This window comes from Pleurodeles waltl, chromosome 4_1 (genome assembly GCF_031143425.1).
Source record: "Pleurodeles waltl isolate 20211129_DDA chromosome 4_1, aPleWal1.hap1.20221129, whole genome shotgun sequence".
Lineage (NCBI taxonomy): Eukaryota > Metazoa > Chordata > Amphibia > Caudata > Salamandridae > Pleurodeles > Pleurodeles waltl.
In genome coordinates, this window is record NC_090442.1 from 231278098 (window position 1) to 231297536 (window position 19439).

The 19439-nt window shown below is 44.9% G+C and overlaps 1 protein-coding gene across 1 annotated transcript in view; it reads right to left on the reverse strand.

Annotated features, from left to right (window-relative positions):
* LOC138288499 (poly(3-hydroxybutyrate) depolymerase-like) overlaps positions 1 to 19439 on the reverse strand; it is a 240661-nt gene that overhangs the window by 208444 nt on the left and 12778 nt on the right. The window contains exon 2 of the mRNA XM_069230048.1: positions 5664 to 5786. Coding sequence (XP_069086149.1) covers positions 5664 to 5786 — 123 coding nt within the window. The remainder of the gene's footprint in view (positions 1 to 5663; positions 5787 to 19439) is intronic.

A 19439-nucleotide genomic window follows, 5' to 3' on the forward strand; every position in this document is an offset into this window, starting at 1 on the left:
TGCAGACTGTTCGAGCTGGATTTTGCCCGCTCAGTCTCCATGTACATGTATTTCTTATTGTGTCTTATTAGTTCTTATTAAAAGTAATCTAAGGAAGAGCGGCTGGTCTTGGTTTGTTTCCTGAATTGTCTGGATCTGAAATACTCCTACTTGGCTTTGACACTACTAGTGGGCCTGCAGGATTTATTGTGCCACCCTCTTAATTAGCTGTTTAAAAACATGTCTCAGGCCTGAAATTGAAACCATGTGTGTCTAGTTTTAAACTGCCATTTTGACCTGGCAAAAAACGTCCTTTTTACTACATGCAAGTTTTTATTATTTTTAACACATGCAAGTCACAGGGTATGCACTAAGTTGGACATGTACTTTTAAGCTTTACATGTCCTGGTAGTGAAAAACTCTCAAATTCATTATTTGCTATTGCATGGCCAACCTCTCCCATAAGATGACATTGATTTACCTTATTGCATTTAATAAGTGATAACTTTTGGTTGGGAGCAGGTAGGAATTGTATGTTTGGTGTCTGGGGAACTGTAATTCAAAACCCTCTTTAATGGTAAAGGGAGATTTTAATTCACAATTCTGAAAATGCCACTGATAATTTTTTTACCCTAACCATTTGGTGCCTGCAGCCTGCTTCTTGGGTCACACAGGTGTAGTTGACATTTGGCCTTTGTGTATTCCTCCCAGACAGTATCACATAGAGGAGCTGTGTGTTGGCAGGATGGTCCATCTAGGCTTCAAGGGGGATAGAGGGTGGGGTATCTGTCACCTACCACACTTGCACTTCAAAAGCACTGGCCCAACTCACACACAAAGGACTTAACACTAGTCTATTGTTCCCCTGACAGACTGAGACAGGTCAGGGAGGCGGAGAATTACAGACACTTCTGTGGGGTGAGAGCTCCAGAAGCTTCTCCCACTTCAAAGGGGATACTAGGTATAAAAATGGGACCCGCATACCTGCTCATCAGTACACTTGTACACCTGTGGATACTACAGAAAAAGGACTGCCCTGCTGCCATAAGTCTACCCTGCTGCTTAAGGCCTGCCTTTCTGGCTGAGAAAGAAGACCGAACTTGCACCCCTCATCCCAGCTGAAAGGACTCCAAGGATCAGATGGCAGACCTCGTGCTGTGAGCAGCAAGGGGACAACAAGCTCCAGTGGCCTCTCTGCAACTGCTCAGCTGGCTTGCTGCAACTGGATCTGCCTGAACCCTGCTGGCCTCTACTGGAGTGAGTTCCTGATCACTAAGAGGAGCCTCCCACTTCCGGGACCCTTGGTGGGACAGCAGTGTTACTCCTCCTTGAAGAAAAGGAGCAATCCTGATGTTTTGGGCTCTTCACGACCGCAAACAGACCGGTTCACGTCAAGATCTTGCCACCCATGCTGATCGCCAATGCAAAGCTATGGTGAACCTGACTCTTTGTGTGGCAGTGACTGCCAGTGATTACTGGCAACCCAAATTCTGCACTTCACATTACTACATTGATAGCTACAGACCATCTACAGCGCTCTGCCCACTCCGCATGGACTCCTCCACCATGAACGGAACTCATGTGCTGGACTTTAGAGGGTAACTTTTTCAGCAGTTCCTGTATCTGGCCCTTGCTCCATCGCAGATGGCCTAAACCTTCGTCTTTCACCAGATCTCGAATGACCAGAAATCGCCAGTGGCACATTGTGCTTTTAGGTGCTATACTTACCATACATCTTTAAAATAGCATATTCCCAGTTCTACTGATTGGATTTTTCTCATTTTTATGTCAAATAATTTATTAAATTTTACTCTATTTTTCTAAATTGGTGCCAGATTTTTCTTGTGTTTTGTTTTCACTTTGTTACTGTTTGTGTCTGCTGCATTAATTCTTTACTAATTGCCTCTAAATTAAGCTTGACTGCTTTTGTGCCAAGCTACCAGAGGGTTAAGCAGGTAAATTTAGTGTTTTTTTGTGGTCGACCCTTACAAGGATTGTGGATGCTCCTTGAGTTTCAACCCCTTCAATCAACAGCCCCATTTCTCACAAGTGACAACCTCATGCAAAAATCCACAGGCCATGGCGTTTGCAATGTCTAAATGCTGTCCTGTAACCTGGCATTACCAGGAAGATAACGAGCCATGAATTAGAGATCATCTCAGTGTTTAAGTTGTTCAAGTAGTTGCACGTGGAGGGCACTGAGAATACATTTTTTGGGACTGGTACTAATTTGTCATCATACAATTTAGAGCCAAAGCAAGAGATAGAAAGGCAGTGAGAAGGAAGGAGTCGCATATATGAAATACTGACAAAAGGCAAAACTAGGGCTGAAAATAAATGCGCATGCGTGTGATAAAGAGACCAGAAGTGGAGGGTGGTGGAAGAAAGAGGCATAAAGTGGAATCAAGAGAAGGCAGCCTTCCTATTTTACAACCAATGCATTCAGCAGTGCTAGTGATGGAATGCTTAAAAAAACTTTCACTTATTCTTTACCCAGCTATTTTCAAGAAGCTGTGCGTGCTAGGCACTTGCATAAGGGTTAATTTTTCAAATGTTTGGGTATTTTCTTAAAACGCCTAACATGCTTACAGACATATTAACTGAAACTCCACTCAACACAAGGCAGCCTGCAGAGTTGCTTCGAAGCGTTTTGTGAATGAGAGAGAGCTGAGCAGCGACAGGTCTATTAAGATATGGTACTCTTCAGCTCTTTACCTGCGCTCAAGCACTGCAAATGCAGGCACCTATGCACCTTGTTACAAAGATGTATGCATTACAGGTAGGATTGTTTTGTGCAGGAATGGATATCTTACTGCACAAAATAATCATTTCCCGCAATTTCCTCTTTCTACGTGTGATGCAGAATGTATCATGCACAAAAAGAAGTATTGAGGAGTGTTAGAAAATGGGTCTTTGGTTGACAGTCAGGTTACCCCCTGTTCAAGCAAGGACCCTTACTCTACTCAGGGTAAAAGAGAATCAGCTAACCCCTTGGTAGCTTGGCAGAGCAGTAGGCTTAACTTCAGAGTGCTAGGTGTAAAGTATTTGTACCAACACACACAGTAATTTAATGAAAACACTACAAAATGACACAACACAGGTTTCGAAAAATAGGAAATATTTATCTAAACAAAACAAGACCAAAACGACAAAAATCCACAATACACAAGTCAAGTTATCAATAAAAATGCAAAAAGATTCTCTAAGTAGTTTTAAACAAACACAAACACTGTCAGCGTGAAAAAGTACCTTGGGTGCGTCAAAAATAACCCCGCACGGGTGAGTGTACGTCAAAAAGGGCTTGCAATGCGTTGATTCCACTCACGAGCAGGACTGTGTGTTTCTCCTTTCGGCGGGTCGGGCGCGCCGCTTCTTCTCTCCGCAGGAGAGCGATGCGTCGATCCGGTCAGCACTCTCGGGTCCGGGCAGGCCTTGCGTTGTTTTTCCACGCACAATCGTACTTGAGTCAGAAATCCAGCCGCACGATAATCCGAAAACCCCGCAGCGCGGGTTTGTGATCTCCCAGCCTCCGTCAGCGATGCTGCACGTCGTTTCTCCTGCTCCGTGCGTCAATTCTTTGGTTGCGTTTCCCACGAGCGTCGTTTCTCAGCTGCGGAACTGGCGGTGCTTCGTTTCTTGAGCAGCAGATCGGAGTCATATCGATCTTTTCCCCAGCACGGCGCTCTGTGCGTGGATTTCCTTATCCTTAGGCTGCCAGCTTCTCCTTTCAGGGTCCCAGGAACTGGATAGGCACCACAGGGCACAGTAGGAGTCTCTCCAGAGAATCCAGGTGCTGGCAGAGAGAAGTCTTTGCTGTCCCCGAGACTTCAAACAACAGGAGGCAAGCTCTAACTCAAGCCCTTGGAGATTTCTTCTCAAGATGGAAGGCACACAAAGTCCAGTCTTTGCCCTATTACTCTGGCAGAAGCAGCAACTGCAGTATTGCTCCACAAAGCACAGTCACAGGCAGGGCTCCTCTTCTTCCTCGGCTCTTCAGCTCTTCTCCAGGCAGAGGTTCCTCTTGTTTCCAGAAGGGTTTCTAAAGTCTGTGGTTTTGGGTGCCCTTCTTATACCCAATTTCTCCTTTGAAGTAAGCCTACTTCAAAGTAAAGTCTCTTTTGAAACCCTGCCTTGCCCAGGCCAGGCCCCAGGCACTCACCAGGGGGTTGGAGACTGCATTGTGTGAGGGCAGGCACAGCCCTTTCAGGTGTGAGTGACCACTCCTCCCCTCCCTCCTAGCACAGATGGCTCATCAGGATATGCAGGCTACACCCCAGTTCCCTTTGTGTCACTGTCTAGTGAGGGGTGCAACCAGCCTAATTGTCAAACTGACCCAGACAGGGAATCCACAAACAGGCAGAGTCACAGAAATGGTATAAGCAAGAAAATTCCCACTTTCTAAAAGTGGCATTTTCAAACACACAATCTTAAAATCAACTTTACTAAAAGATGTATTTTTAAATTGTGAGCTCAGAGACCCCAAACTCCACATGTCCATCCGCTCCCAAAGGGAATCTAAACTTCAATCAGATTTAAAGGTAGCCCCCATGTTAACCTATGAGAGTGACAGGCCTTGCAACAGTGAAAAACGAATTTAGCAATATTTCACTGTCAGGACATATAAAACACATTACTATATGTCCTACCTTAACCATACACTGCACCCTGCCATTGGGGCTACCTAGGGCCTACCTTAGGTGCGTCTTACATGTAGGAAAAGGGAAGGTTTAGGCCTGGCAAGTGGGTACACTTGCCAAGTCGAATTTACAGTTATAACGGCACACACAGACACTGCAGTGGCAGGTCTGAGACATGATTACAGAGCTACTTAGGTGGGTGGCACAACCAGTGCTGCAGGCCCACTAGTAGCAGTCGATGCTCTTTGTGAGTAGGAATGTGCTTTATAAATATGGCATACATACATACATTGATTTATAAACCCTGGAACCTCTAGTGCACTTTACTAGGGATTTACTAGTAAACCAAATATGCCAATAATGGATAAACCAATTACATAAATATTTTGTAAATGAGCACTTGCACTTTAGCACTGGTTAGCAGTAAACTCAGAGTCCAGCACACATCAACAACCTGGGGAACAGAGGCAAAAGGTTAAGGGAGACCACGTCAAGGATGAAAAGTCTAACAAGGAGAAATAGGCACATATATTCTTGTTACACCATGGTCGGGGTGGAATACCATTTTGGCACAATCCGCAAATTATTGATTTCCGTAAATCTGGGATTGCATCAAATTTCATCGGTGGACACACGGGAATGCCCAAGTTCCACCTATGGAACGCCTCACACTTCAAAATGTAATGCAACGTAGCAATTTGCACTGTGCTGCATTACATTTCTTTACAAAGTCACACAAGACAATGCAAATCTCCCCTGGGCCTTGAGTGGCTTTGTGAATCTTTCTTAAGCTTTTGAGTTGTCCTTACATTGCCTTGCACGATGCAAGGCCAGCGCAAAGACTTACTGCATCTAGACCTTAATTTCCCACTGTTTTGCAACAAGCTGTAATGTCACACTCTAGAGTTCCATCTTTATCTGAATTTTGACTTGAAAAAACTAGATCACTAAGATAGTCTGGAATAATGAATCTCAAAGGGTGTATGCTACCTAACACACTGAAAGACACAGAAATATTCAAGGAAGCACCAAGATGTTTGTAATTACCACCAGCCAGGAGCCCAACACCTGTGATTTCCTTGGAATGGGCCACCTGGAACTGGGTTGCAAATGCAGCCCCAGAGGACAGGCCGGAGACGGAGACAGCAACTGGGTCGATATTGTAGGTGCCTAGAAAACAGTAGGATAGTCAAGTCAGCTTCATGCAACTCTTTTTCATCGCTATCCTTCATTTTACTCATCGTGCACATTACTTTTTTTGCACTGCCAAACCCAAGCACTCCACAGATGATAAAATAAACATTCAGTGAATTATACCAACAGAGTTAAAGATGAAGTAAAGCAATAACAGTACAGATCTGCTTTAGTTTTTACTCCTAAATAGCTCTCTACATGCTCTGAATACAACCAGAGTCTATAATTTATGTAGTATTTGGAAGCCTGTATGATGTAAACGTAGAGGGTTTAGGCCTACCCATGGCCCACCAGAATGTACCCAGGGTTTATCAAGATGCAAATTCCTCCTGCGACTTTTTGCGATTCCCTAAAATTGCGACTCCAAATAGGAAATTCCGTAAATATGAAATTGCAAATAAGGATTACCTATTTGCGATGTCATAAGCACATGCATCAATCATTTCCTAAATGTGAAATGGGCATTTGGGAAATGCTAGTTACCATCAACTCGGAATTGAAGGTAATATGTGGAATTTAAAAAAATGCATTAAATATGCAAAATATTCAAAGTGCCATGTAGCGTGCACTTCACATGTGCACAATTAATTTTTGGGGTGCATCAAAGGGGGCCTTAGACCCTCGGCACCCTTGGTTTTGCATTTCCTGAAGGCCCATAGGAACAAATCGAGTCACATTTCTTAACAGCGATTCCCTAATAGCGATTGCGACCCTGTAGGAATCGCTATTAGGGAATCCCTATTTTGTTACATTACATTTTGCATTTCCTAAGTAGCGATTACCTAAAATTTTCTATTTAGGAAATGCAAAATGGAACATCGATACATCTCGCCCTACATCACACAGCATGCAGCTTTTCACACCATTGGCAGTGTCTTGCACACCATAATATCCTGCAGTGTGCCACACACTTGGCAGAGCATTCTATTGCATGACATGCACCTGACTCTTAGGGTAGTAAAGTAGAGCAGTCCAAGGCCCAGGAGGAGCTGTGGACTACAGACTCAGAACTCCGCCACATAACAAAAACACTTAATAATTCATTCTCCAGTGTTTTCTCCTTAAAAATGAGAATGTACTTTATTACATACACTCCTAAATAAAACACACAATGTAACAAATATATAAACCATGGCAGGACAAAATGTCTAAGATGACCTTCTCTAACACACTTCAAAACCAACAAGGGACACACAATAAAGCAAAATCTCACGGATCAAGTCTTCTAAATTTTCTGTGGACCCGCTGAGCTGAAGGAACCCTTAACACGACGACAGACATATTGACTTTGTTAGGATGCCAAAATAATAATTAAAGGTAAAATACGTAGTTTTGCAGATCAAAATTGAAACATCTTAGGATGGTACCACCTATAAATAACATAAGCTACTATATGCAGTGACTTACTAGAAACAATACCTATATCAATTACGTTTTCAATAGTCAACACTGCACAATGTCAAAATCATTTTTTGTATGTAACCACAAACCTAATATCAAAAGCCAATACACACCAGAATATTTAAGCTTAAGCTCAAATATGCAAATTTTTGGCAGACAAAATTCCTTCTGAGGAATGCCTTTAGTCCTGGTTGTTCCTGCATTGTTTCTGCACAGAATCTTTCCCTTCTGGCTTCTTTCAGTCTACTGGCACTGCACGCACACCCGCCATCCAGGCCTCGTGGCATCTACAGTTTTCAGATTTTTCCAGACCTGGTTTTAGAGAGCCCAGGGACCTGCCTATGTGCCGCTTTAGCTCCCCCACCTGTTTTCCCAGGTTCTTTTAAAACTCTAGGACCCATCTGCTTTCTTCCTAGCAGCAGGCACAGAGCCCAGGTGCTGCTTTTCTGTGCCTGCTCATGGAAATCTACTTGGTCCTGAGTCCTCCTTCAGCAGAACCCCATGACCCTCAAGGCAGGTTAAAGTCCTACCAGTACTCCCATGGCCACTTGGGTGCCTGTGCATCAAGCATGAGTCATGTGGTACCAAAGGACCAGTCCACAGAAGCCTAAAAGGAACCAACTGTTTCAGGGTCACAAACATGTCCACCCTCCATTGTCCCACAATGATAGTGGCACTGGCTCTAGAGACAAGAATCCTTAGAAATACAAGCATTAAATCCTCTGTAGGCAGGAGTGTTTCGGAACACTGGTCTGTTTTCTTTCCTCTGTATTTATCTTTCTTCTCATAGTTCTTCCCCTATGCAGTGGTTTAAAAGAGAAGATGGAAATTTCTAGTAGATGGGCATCTCTGCGCACTCCAAACATGCCACATAATTCCTCCACCCTTGATCTGTCCACCTCACAGCTTTCTCCAGTTTTCCAAGATGGAAAAATCAAGCTTTGTTCAGTCACAACTCTTCCAGAGCCTGTACTTCCAGCCCTGACAGACCGAACTGGTTCTTTCCTTCCAAAGTGTCAAAAGTAAGCTGTGCTGGAGGTCTGGCTGCCCCTCCCCACTTTGTCACTGAGAAAAGCATTCCCAGACTTGTCAGTGAATGTGAGTGAATGAGTCTATTTAGCATAACATTCCCCTTAATCTCCCAGGAGATGGCTAATGCCCTTGAAATGTGTTTATTGTCTGGGGAGGGGTTGGTCTACATCTAGGGCAGCAAATCCTGATTCTCATTAAGGGCTGACTCAAGAAAATACAGAAAACCCAAAAGTATATGAAGGATCGCAAATATAGCCACAATAATAAAATGTTTGCACTCAGTACCCTTTTGAACATAGGGAAAGAGGCCTTCATCTTTCCTTTATAATGAGTCAACGTGAAGTTAATATGTTGGGGCAACTTTCACTTAGAGTGTGAACACCGCAAAGCACTACAGACTGAATTACAGTCAAAAAGGAATAGTTGAATTTATTCACTGTCTCAGCTACGACAGGCTACCTGGTTGCAGGTACAAGGTTGAGTTAAAAAGTAGCCCTTCTGTGTGAGTAACCACGTGTTCATGTATAACCAGTGCAGTGTCTCTTATTCCAGCAGTTAATCTTAATTTAAAAGGTGATTAGCATTCAAATTCATTGTATTGAAGCTTACAGTCTGACACTCACTTATCGAGACTCACTCACAGCAGAGGTCCAAAAATCCTGGTACAAATTCAAAAAATCTAGAGAGGATTGGGACTTAATTGAGTCAGAGCCAATCTTCTCACAGTATGCTGGCATAATATGCATCTAGGAAGGTCGGCGGGTGTATGTCATATTAGCAATGCATGATGCAGCGGTGTTTCATAATTAGAACATGTACTGCAGGACCTCACCAAAAGTAGCAGCATACATTGTAGTATGTCACAGATTTAGTTGTGGGCCTAGCAATTGCGTGTGATGTCTCACATTTAGTAGTATAACCAGCTGAGTGTCTAAAATGTTCTTAATATATAATCATTAGATTTATGTGCATCTCATAGGGTGTGTAGGAAGCTGGCTCTGTATATGCTATACCAAAATGAGTCCAGGGGTTCCCCAGAGGCTTAAGAGAGGCTAAAGTAGATAACACTAATACTCTCTTTTGTGGTAGTGTGGTCGAGCAGTTAGGCTTATCAGAGGGTAGTGCAAAGCATTTGTTGTACACACACAGTCAATAAATGAGACACACACTCAATGATTAATTCCAGGCCAATTATTTTTATATAGCGAAAATATATTTTGTTACTTTATTACTAGAACCAAAGGATCTTAGTTGCAGGTAAGTACAGTTTTAAGTATGTATAAAGCACATGCATCAAATTTGCTTTGTTTGGATTTTGCAGATAAAACAGTATACAAGTAACACTTTTCAATTTCAAAAGTTGACACAGTGTAATTTCTCATAGGAGTCAATAGACTCCCAGGGGATAAAACTGTTAGCACAGAGAGCAGGTAAATACACGACTTACGATTCCAGTCTTCGGGTGTTAGGATGTCCACAGGTCAAAGTTCAAGTTGACCCCAAAAGCACACCACCAGCCGCATGGGGCCGGCCGGGTGCAGAGGTCAAATTTGGTGTGGGGTTTGCAATTTAATCCTATGAGGACTGGGGGGGTTTAGGGGAAAATCAGTTGCAGGTAAGTTCCCACGGTTTCAGGACAAAGGCCTGGGGGGTTTAGATCAGCACTGGTAGGGCCAAAGGTCAGCACCAAATACACATCCTCATCAGCACAGGAACGGCCGGATGCAGGGTGCAAGCACAGCATCAGGTGTCCAATGCTTTTCAATGAGATGTTGCTGGACTATCAATCAGCTTCCCCAAGGCCAGGGGGCTGCAGATATAGGGGTACCTTCAGGTGTCGGGAATCATCATCAGATCTGGTCGCGGTAACTGGAAGCTTCCAGATTCAGGCTGCGGGTTTCATCATGGTGGCCAGGAGGGGTGAACCCAGGATGGACTCATGGTCAGAATCACCTGGGGACCTTCTCTGGACTAGTGGACCACCTGGACTTGGGCCGTGGGCATCGGGAGCAGAGTGGATAGGACTCGTGAATCGGGGGCAGTTCTGGAGTCCTTTTAGTGATTTATTTTGCACAGGGCCGCTGTCCTCGGGGATTCTTGCTCCTCTGCTGGGCAGGCAGTCCTCTGGGGATTTGTAGAGGTCTCCAGAATGTGTCACCTTTTTGAGCAGATGTCTTTGAAACTGCAGACACGCAGGTAGTGCTGGGCCAAATCAGTTGTCGTCTGGAGTCTTCACTACTTTTGTGGTCACCAGGAATCTAGTGAGGGAGGTTCAGGGGAGCCCCTAAATACTAGATTTAGGGGTGTTACAGGAGTTAGGGGGCAGTAGTCAATGGCTGCTGCCCCTGAGGGTGACTACACCCCTCCAGTGCCCAATCCCTTTGGGGAGGGGAGCACATTCCTAAACCTATTGGTCCTTACCCTCCAAAACAAGATGGATGATCCTGCAAGGAGGGGGACACCAGCTCTGGACACCTCAGAGGTGGTCCTACTTGCAGTGGTCACTCCTCCTTGTTTTACCTAATTTTCCTGCCTGACCTGCTGCCAAAAGTGGGGATTGGTCCAGGGGGCAGGCATCTCCACTAGACTAACTGGAATGCACTGGGACACTGTAACAGGATGCCTGAGCCTTTGGGGCCCACTGCCAAGTGTTACAGTTCCTGCAGGGGGATGTGTGAAGCACCTCCATCCAGAGCAGGTTTTGTTTCTGACCCCAGAGAGCACAAAGGCTCTCACCCAATGAGGTCAGAAACATGTCTTTTAGAGGCAGGCTGGCACACAGTGGTCAGCCCAGCACTAAAGGTTTGGGTTAAATTCAGGGGGCATATATAAGATGCCCTCTGTGTGCATTTTACAATAAATCCACCACTGGCATCAGTGTGGGTTTATTGTGCTGAGATGTTTGATACCAAACTTCCCAGTCTTCAGTGAAGCCATTGTGAAGCTGTGAAGTTTATAATGGCAAACTCTCGACCCATGTTTTCAATATGGGCTCACTGCACAATGTCTAAGAATGGACTTAGACAGTGTTGGGGCATATTGCTCATGAAGCTATGCCCTCATCTGTGGTGTAGTGCACCCTGCCTTAGGGCTTGTAAGACCTGCTAGAGGGGTGACTTACCTATGCCACAGCCAGTGGTTTGTGGGCAAGGACCCTGATAGGGATGCCATGTCGAGTTTGCCTTTTTCTCCCCACCAACACACACAAGCTGCGATGGCAGTGTGCATGTGTTTGGTGAGGGGTCCCTTAGGGTGGCACAATATATGCTGCAGCCCTTAAGGACCCTCCCTGGTCACAGAGCATTTGATACCACTGGGGTCCGCAGGTCAGCACCAAACACACACCCTCAGCAGCACAGGGGCAGCTGGGTGCAGGGTGCAAACATAGCGTAGGACTCCCAATGCTTTTCAATGAGGTAATCACGGGGCCACAAAGATGCTGCAGGCTGGGTCCAAGTGGTAGGTTCTGGAAAACCAAAGGCTGGACAGAAAGGAGAGGTGCACACTGGATGTTGCTGGACCCAAGGCCAGGGGGCTGCGGATGCAGGGGTACCTTTTACAAAGGACTTAGATGTGTGCCAAGGGTGTGCCAATTGGGGAAACAGTGGTACAGTTTTGGGAAAGAACATTGATGATGAGGCTGGTTAGCAGGATCCCAGAACACTCTCATTCAAGTCAGCAAAAGGTGGGGGGTAACCATGCCAAAAGGTGCACTTCCCTACAGTGTGCTTCTGTCATTTCTCTGCCCTGTAAATCATGTTTTACTATTACCTGGTTTAATGGTATACATTACTGTGAGTCACAAATTTAGCGGTGCATAAATGTCTTGTGCAATCTTTAGCACATCTAGATGTGAGTTGTGGTTTGCCCCTCTTTTGGATGTGCTTCTTGTCAAAAGTAATACTCCTGAGAGTACCAATAATTACATCATATGTCAGTCACTACATCCTCCACATTTGAGAGCATGCAATGCAATACGTCACACATCTGGCAATGCACCTTGCATAATATTCCATATTTGGTAGTGCTTCCTGCAGTCTGCCATGCAATAGTTGGTAGAATTGTTAGTACACACCTAACTATGTCACATGTGGGAGTGAATTATTCAGTATTTTACAGTCATTTTGTCCTGCGCAATACCACACATTTGACAGTGCATACCAAACATTGTCATATATTTTGACAGTGCCTCTTAGCAGATGTCATACATTAGGCAATGCAGCATTGAATATGATGCACAATGGTCAGTGCTTTCTGCAATACAGCCAACAGACGTGATGGTAAATCCTGCAACGTAAGTATGTCACATACCTGTAGATAAATCCTGCAGCAAACAACACATTTGAAAGTGTTTCATATTCAGAAGTGTGCTCCAAATTGTGCACTTATTTAGTGGTATATCTTGTGCTTTCTCACTGATTTTGCATTGTGTACTCAACTATGGCATTCATACCAGTTCTTCCAGAATTACATTTCATATTTAGAAGAACAAGTTACTTACCTTCAGTAACATTCTGTGTGGTGGATATGGTATTTAACCACAGATTCCTCATCTTAAAATAGATAGAAAGCAGTATTTCCCAAGTGCAGAGGGTCTGTGGAGTGGACTCAAACAAAAATGTATTGCAGAACTAAGCATCTAAAGTGTCCTTCCCACCAGACCTGGCTGTCAAGCTGACCGTCCACTCGATGGTCCTCTGTACAACCAATATGAAAACTTAAAAGCCCTTCTAGGTCCAACCCATAGAGCCTCTCATCCTCTTTCAAGGGGTTAGGTGGAGCAAAGACCACTGGCAGAGTGATTGATTTTCCAATGTGAAAGGAAGTCATAACTTTTGGTAAGAAGGCCGCTTCAGTCCTCAGCACCAATTTGTCTGTTCATTGATGTGATGAGCCCATGTAATCATAATGAGAAAGACGGTTTTCAAAATCAAGAGGCACAGCTAACAACTATGCATTAGCTCAAAGGGTGCACACATGAGGAAATTCAAGACCAAGTTAAGGTTCCATTGGGGCATCACTAATGGTTTGCAAGGGAACATGTGTGTCAATCTTTCAATACACCTCATCACAACAGCTGATTGCAACAAGGGTGGTTGTTTCAGCAAACTTAGAAAGGCCAAAAGGGCCAGTAAATAGCATTTACAGTGCCCAATACAAGCCATTGCTGGGCTGAAGATAAGAAACAAAAGGACAGCCAACAGATTTTTGTGTAAGGGGTCTGTGCCTGGAACAACACTAGGTTATTGACTTGTCCTAGTTTATATGGATTTTGTGAAGAAAGTCTGGTCGCAAGGATGATATCCACCATTTCAGATGGCACAGCAAATATAGTCAATTGCTGCAGCTCAATCTCTATGCATGGAGGTGAAAGTTGAGGTGATGTAAATGAGACAGGATGCCCTCCTTAAGTGATAGCCTGATCAGAGGACAGATGCACATGCTCAAGAGCTCCAGGTACCACATTCTTCTGGCCCAATCCAGGGCAATTAGGATGGCTTGGCGAGTCATTCTTGATCTTCACAATTCATGGCAGGAAAGGTGGGGTGAGAAAGCATACAGGAATCCCTTATTCCAGGTCAGCTGTAACATGTCTCCTAACAAGTGCTATTGTTGAAAAATTGCTGACACTGCATGTTATTGAGAGTGTCAAACAGATCTATCCAGGGCTTTCCCTGCTGGTTGAATAAGCTCTGTGCCATGTTGGGATATAGATGCCACGTGTGATCTACCAGAGGACCTCTGCTGATTAATTCCACTCCTTCATCCAGGGGCCCTCCCAGGTGTGGTTGGCAACAAGAAAATCGTCTGCTGTTTCAGCCACCTTCAGAGGTGCACAACCTCTTGGCACAACAGCCAGGACTGTACTCTGCCCTGTTTGTTGCAGTACCACATGGTGCTAGTATTCTCCTTGAGAATTTGCACCAGCCTCCCCTTGATTGATGGCAGGAAAGCCTTCAGGGCCATGCGGGTGACCTATAACTCCAGTTGGTTTATGTGGAGCAGATTCCCCAATAAAGACAAAGGCATCTGATGCCCATATTCCCTAGATGACTGCCCCTTGAACTCAGTAGTGAGGCAACCCTCACCAAAGTCAGCTCTGAGTGAAGATGGGAAACCGATTTGGTGCAGTACAAATTGAAATCAGACACCACTGCAGATCTTTGGTCATCTAGTTTGAGACATGAATGTGGTCAGAAAGATTGCCTTGATGCTGGGCCCACTGGGATTTCAGGTTCTACTACAGGGATTGCTTATGCAACCTTGCAATGTTTCTAAACTTGATGCAAGAGCCTAAGAGACCAAGGGCGAGATGTAGTAAGCAGTTTTGCCCATTCTGTGTCTATGGGAAAATGTGTTTGTACATATGGTCCCAAGGCCCATATTTATACTTTTTGATGCAAAACTGCGCCGGTGCAGTTTTGCGTCAAAAATATTACCGCCGGCTAACGCCATTTCAGTGCACTGTGCGGGTGTCAAATTTATACTTTCACGCACGGCGGCGCAAACCACAGGTGTAAGTCATTTTTTTTTTACACACACCACAGTGTCAAGTCTTAAAGCAAAACGACGTTAACGCGGCGGAAATGACTGTGGGTCCATTTACGACACAAACCGGATATGCAGTGTTTTTTTACGCAATAGCCATTTCAGCAGAGGAGAGCCAAAATGGATCCCGGATGCCTGTACAGACCCCAGGAAGATGACAACAGACCAGGAACCAGCCAGGAGGACCCACACAAGAACCAGGACAGTTTGAAGAAGAAAAGAAAGTGTCGCTTCAGTGCAGAGGAACAGGAAATTTTGGTGAAAGAGGTGACGGAACACTAGCACCAACTGTTTGTCACCTCAAAGTTGCCAATCAGTAGGAGAGAGCCAATATGACAACAAATTGTTGACAAGATTAACAGTGTGGCAGAAGTACGCAGAACAGTCATCGAGTGCAAGAAACGCTGGCATTACTGCAAGCACAGGACCAAGGAAAGATGGCCAGGAACAGGAAGGCAGCCCTGCAGACTGGAGGTGGGAGTCCAGCACACCAGGAGGCCCTGGACCACATGGAGGAGATGGTTGCAGCCGTCATCCCTGAGGAGATCGTCACAGGGATTCAAGGACAGGACAGCGCAGAATACCGGGAGACAACACACATGCAGGGTAAGTCGCATGGGGAATTAAAATGCACTAATGTCAACTACAACCGGGGGGGGATACCGACCACAAAATGCACGGAAGTCATGATATGCATGGAGTGGCATGGGTAAAGGGGTATGGCATGGGGGCATGGCCTGTACAGAGAGAAGCTGGGGCACACCATAACACAACACCAACAACAGTTCCATGGGGGTATGCTGGCATGCCAACGATGGAGCAAAGGTAAAGCCACGCCAGGAGGGAAGGGCACAACGTCAAACTGACATCCCATCACACATCAGCCACTATACCCCCTACATTAACTAGGGCCCAATTAACAACCTATAGCCATACCGACAACTGGAATGTAACAGTGACAACAGTTGCCACTACCACCTCCGCCGTGTGTGCAGCTCAAGTAGCCAATGGCAGTAACGTCCCCATGGATCATACACACCTAAATTAGTGGGTTGAGGATGACAACTTTAACAATCCCCTGAAACAAGACAAATGTTCCAGTCCTGTCAATTGTGAATGCCCATAGTTGCCGCAAACATCAGCCAATGTCATCAACATTAGGAGCTACACAGCATTAAGGTCACACCCATGCTGCATATGCCAGGGTCCATCCTGTGCCTGGGTCACAATGCAACATCCGAAATGTCATACTGCTCAGGCAACAGCATTGAGGGGGAGGACACATGTAACTGGTCACTGAAATACACCTGCACAGTCAGAGGAGGAAATAGGACACTGCTACGACTGTCAGGGCAATCCATTCTCCACACATTCACCAACATCAGCTGTACACATTACCAATGCTAACATCCATATTATGCCAAAACAATGCAATGCATAGAATACGCTACATTTCAACTACATATAAGTGGATGTGAAAGATCAGAGACTGGGGCAGGTCCAGATTGTTAAGTGTGCTGCTAGGGCCATCAGAGCACCCACAGCCAGTGAAAGGTCTCACCATGAGAATGGATGTAGACGGAGGGTTGAGTAGGACAAGAAGGTGGCAAATCACTATTTGGCCTGAAACAACACTAGAGGAGATGATGCTGACAAGTTCAATAACTTACCACAATACATGTGACATGCAGGTGGGGCATAGGCCTGGGAGAATACCCACCTGAAAGACTGGAGCAATGAACAGGAAACAAGATCACAATGTGAAATCATCACAAGGAAGGCATGTCACATCACCAATGCCACAACACAGATACACTAATTGTACCCTATTTCATTGCAGAGGACGATGGATCTCCTGCGGATATGCCTGTCCAGGACTACCCTGATGAGATGGATGATGAGCTGACAAACATCAGCCACCAGACCCTCCAAGATGTCCTTGAAACCCTCCAGACCCCACCTTCTGTCACAAGGAGGAGCACAGAACAAGCAGCCATCACAGAGGACCCACCCACAACCCCAATTGTAAGACCTGCCAGCTCCAATACAGCTGAGGACTCAGATGACACAGGCACCAGCTTTGAGAGAACTGTAGTCGGAGTACAGCGGGAGCTGACCAAGGAGGTGCGGGTGGGGATGCAAACTATGGCAGCCAGCCTATAGAGGGTGCGTTCGTGCATGATGTCAACTGAAGAACAGGCAGCAGCTATGCAAGGGCGAACAACTATCTTGCAGGAACTTGAAAAAAGGCTGAAGGAAATCAGCACATCTGTAATACAGTTGACCTAACACCTACAACAGCAATCCTGTCAACGTGTGCACAAATCCAACATTGAACCCCTCAGGGCTGACCTGGCTGCCTACCATCATGATGTGGCTGCTATTCTCAAGAACCAGTAGATCCTCCTTGCAGCAGTACTGCCCTTAGGACCTTCACAGGTAGCAGAGACCGGGATGTCTGACTCCATGTCTTCTAACACTGAGGTGTGTGTTGCCCCCTCACAACCACCACCACCAAGGACAGAGGAGGCAACACACACATCAGAAGAAGAAGACATGGAACAGATCACCTTCACACGTAAAAGTACCCGGAAGCACTAGTCCCTGCCACATGGCCAACTATTACCAAGGTCCAGCGCTTTGTAACATGCCAGTCTTGCAACAACTGGACTCAATGACTGTTCTGCAAACCACTGTATATCTTGTCAGCCTGCCCAGTGCTGGTCTCTCACTTACTCATTGGCAAATCCTGTCCCTCTGCATTGTCTGACACATCACCCCAGCATGTCAAATGCATTTTCCTTTAGCACTTGTGTAGGATCACAATGGAAGATGTCACTATAATGGACTCACAATCATGGACAAGGTACATATAGCACTACAGCACTTTTCAATAAATAGCACTTCCACAACCACTTTGTCTCTGTGTAATGTGACACATCAACCGTGCAGTAGATCACTGAAATTTGCCTCCTGTCAAATTACATAGCTTGTCAATACAACTGTCCTGAAATAATGTAGTCTGCTAACTATGCACAGTGGCCTGGATTGCACCATACTCTGCCCTTCCTGAGGGTAATATCTGATGAAAAGAGAAACCATACACCATAATGCTGTGTTGGACAGAATAATGCTTCCTCAAGAGATATCTAAGCCAATAAATAGAGGCAGCAAAATGTTGCCACCGTGCAATACTAACACATATAACATTTCCCAAAATTCTAAGCAAACAGTCAACAAACTGCATGAATGAAGGTGTCTGAGTTTACATCCAAATAAGTAATCATGCGGAACAGTGTCACAAATGATCTATGTGAGTCATGAACACGATACTACAAGAGTGCTTACTACCACTCAGCTAATAAGGGTTTCCTTGAACATCACACTGCAGTCAGACATAACACAGTGTCCCCAATCATAAATCTAGAAGCACTGTATGTGACATTGAAAACATACTTAATGAAAAAAACACGTTGGGATCGATAGTAACTGTGATTGGTGGTTGCAATGAATGATCGAATCTTTGCAAGGTAGCTCTGGGGTAGCTGCCAATGTTACAGCTGAGTTGGGATTTGTTCGTAGCATAGGACACAAATGTAATACAACAGAATTCATGTACACTTATGCCAAGGCCCTGATCTACAAGCATGTCACACATACTGTAAAGGGTTCACTACATATTTATTAAACGGTAATAACAGAAGAGAAAACTCGGGGAAAAGCCTTACCTACCCTAATCTACCCTAACTACTCATTACCCACAACTGTCCCTAACTAACCTAAGCTAAACTTACTTATCACATTTAACGAAACGTTCTAAACATCACCCCCTCACCCCCTGTTATGAGACGGGACACATGGAGGACAAAATATACTAACCTAAATACATACTCTCCTATACTAAACAAATATATTTTTTTTAAAAAATGTATATATTGCTATACAATGTATTTGGGTATGCATTGAGGAAGCACCTGACAAAATACTCCCTGAGGAATGTGAGGTTTGGTAAAGCAAGTGTGGTACATATGTAGCCACAAGGAACCTTTAGGGTAACGCACAGACAGGTGCCAGTCAAGCTGACAGGATGCAGGGTCAATCAGGATCCAGCAATTTTACAAGGTACATACTCAGTGGTCTGACTTACACTGGTCGGAGGAAGAACAAGACAGTTGACATGGGAAACCTTGTTTGTCCAGTGTTTTTGAAGGTGACACATAAACCCAAGGGCTGTGTTACACGGCTTAATTACTAGCAATGCATAACAGTGTATTTGACAAAATGACAACTTCTATGCTGTTCCAAACATCTGCAGGGGCAGTGCATGTTCAAATGGGTGGTGTGCATGCATGTGATCACAGGTGTGTGCTGCATCAGTTTATCACAAGTCCTGTAGGTGAGATTCCAGTTCAAATGGCCAACAGCACCTTTCACACGGGAAGCAATCTACAGGTGATAACAGGGCTTAGAAACTACAAGCCAGTGTTTTAATTGACCTGACGTCCATCCAGTCAGATTTACTATGACAATGGCATAGCATAGGAAAGGGTGTAGCACACTGGATTACTATTGTTTGTGTGTGTAGAGGAGGGAATATCAGGGTACACATTACCATTCCAGGGACCTCTTCAGACAGGTGGGTTGAGA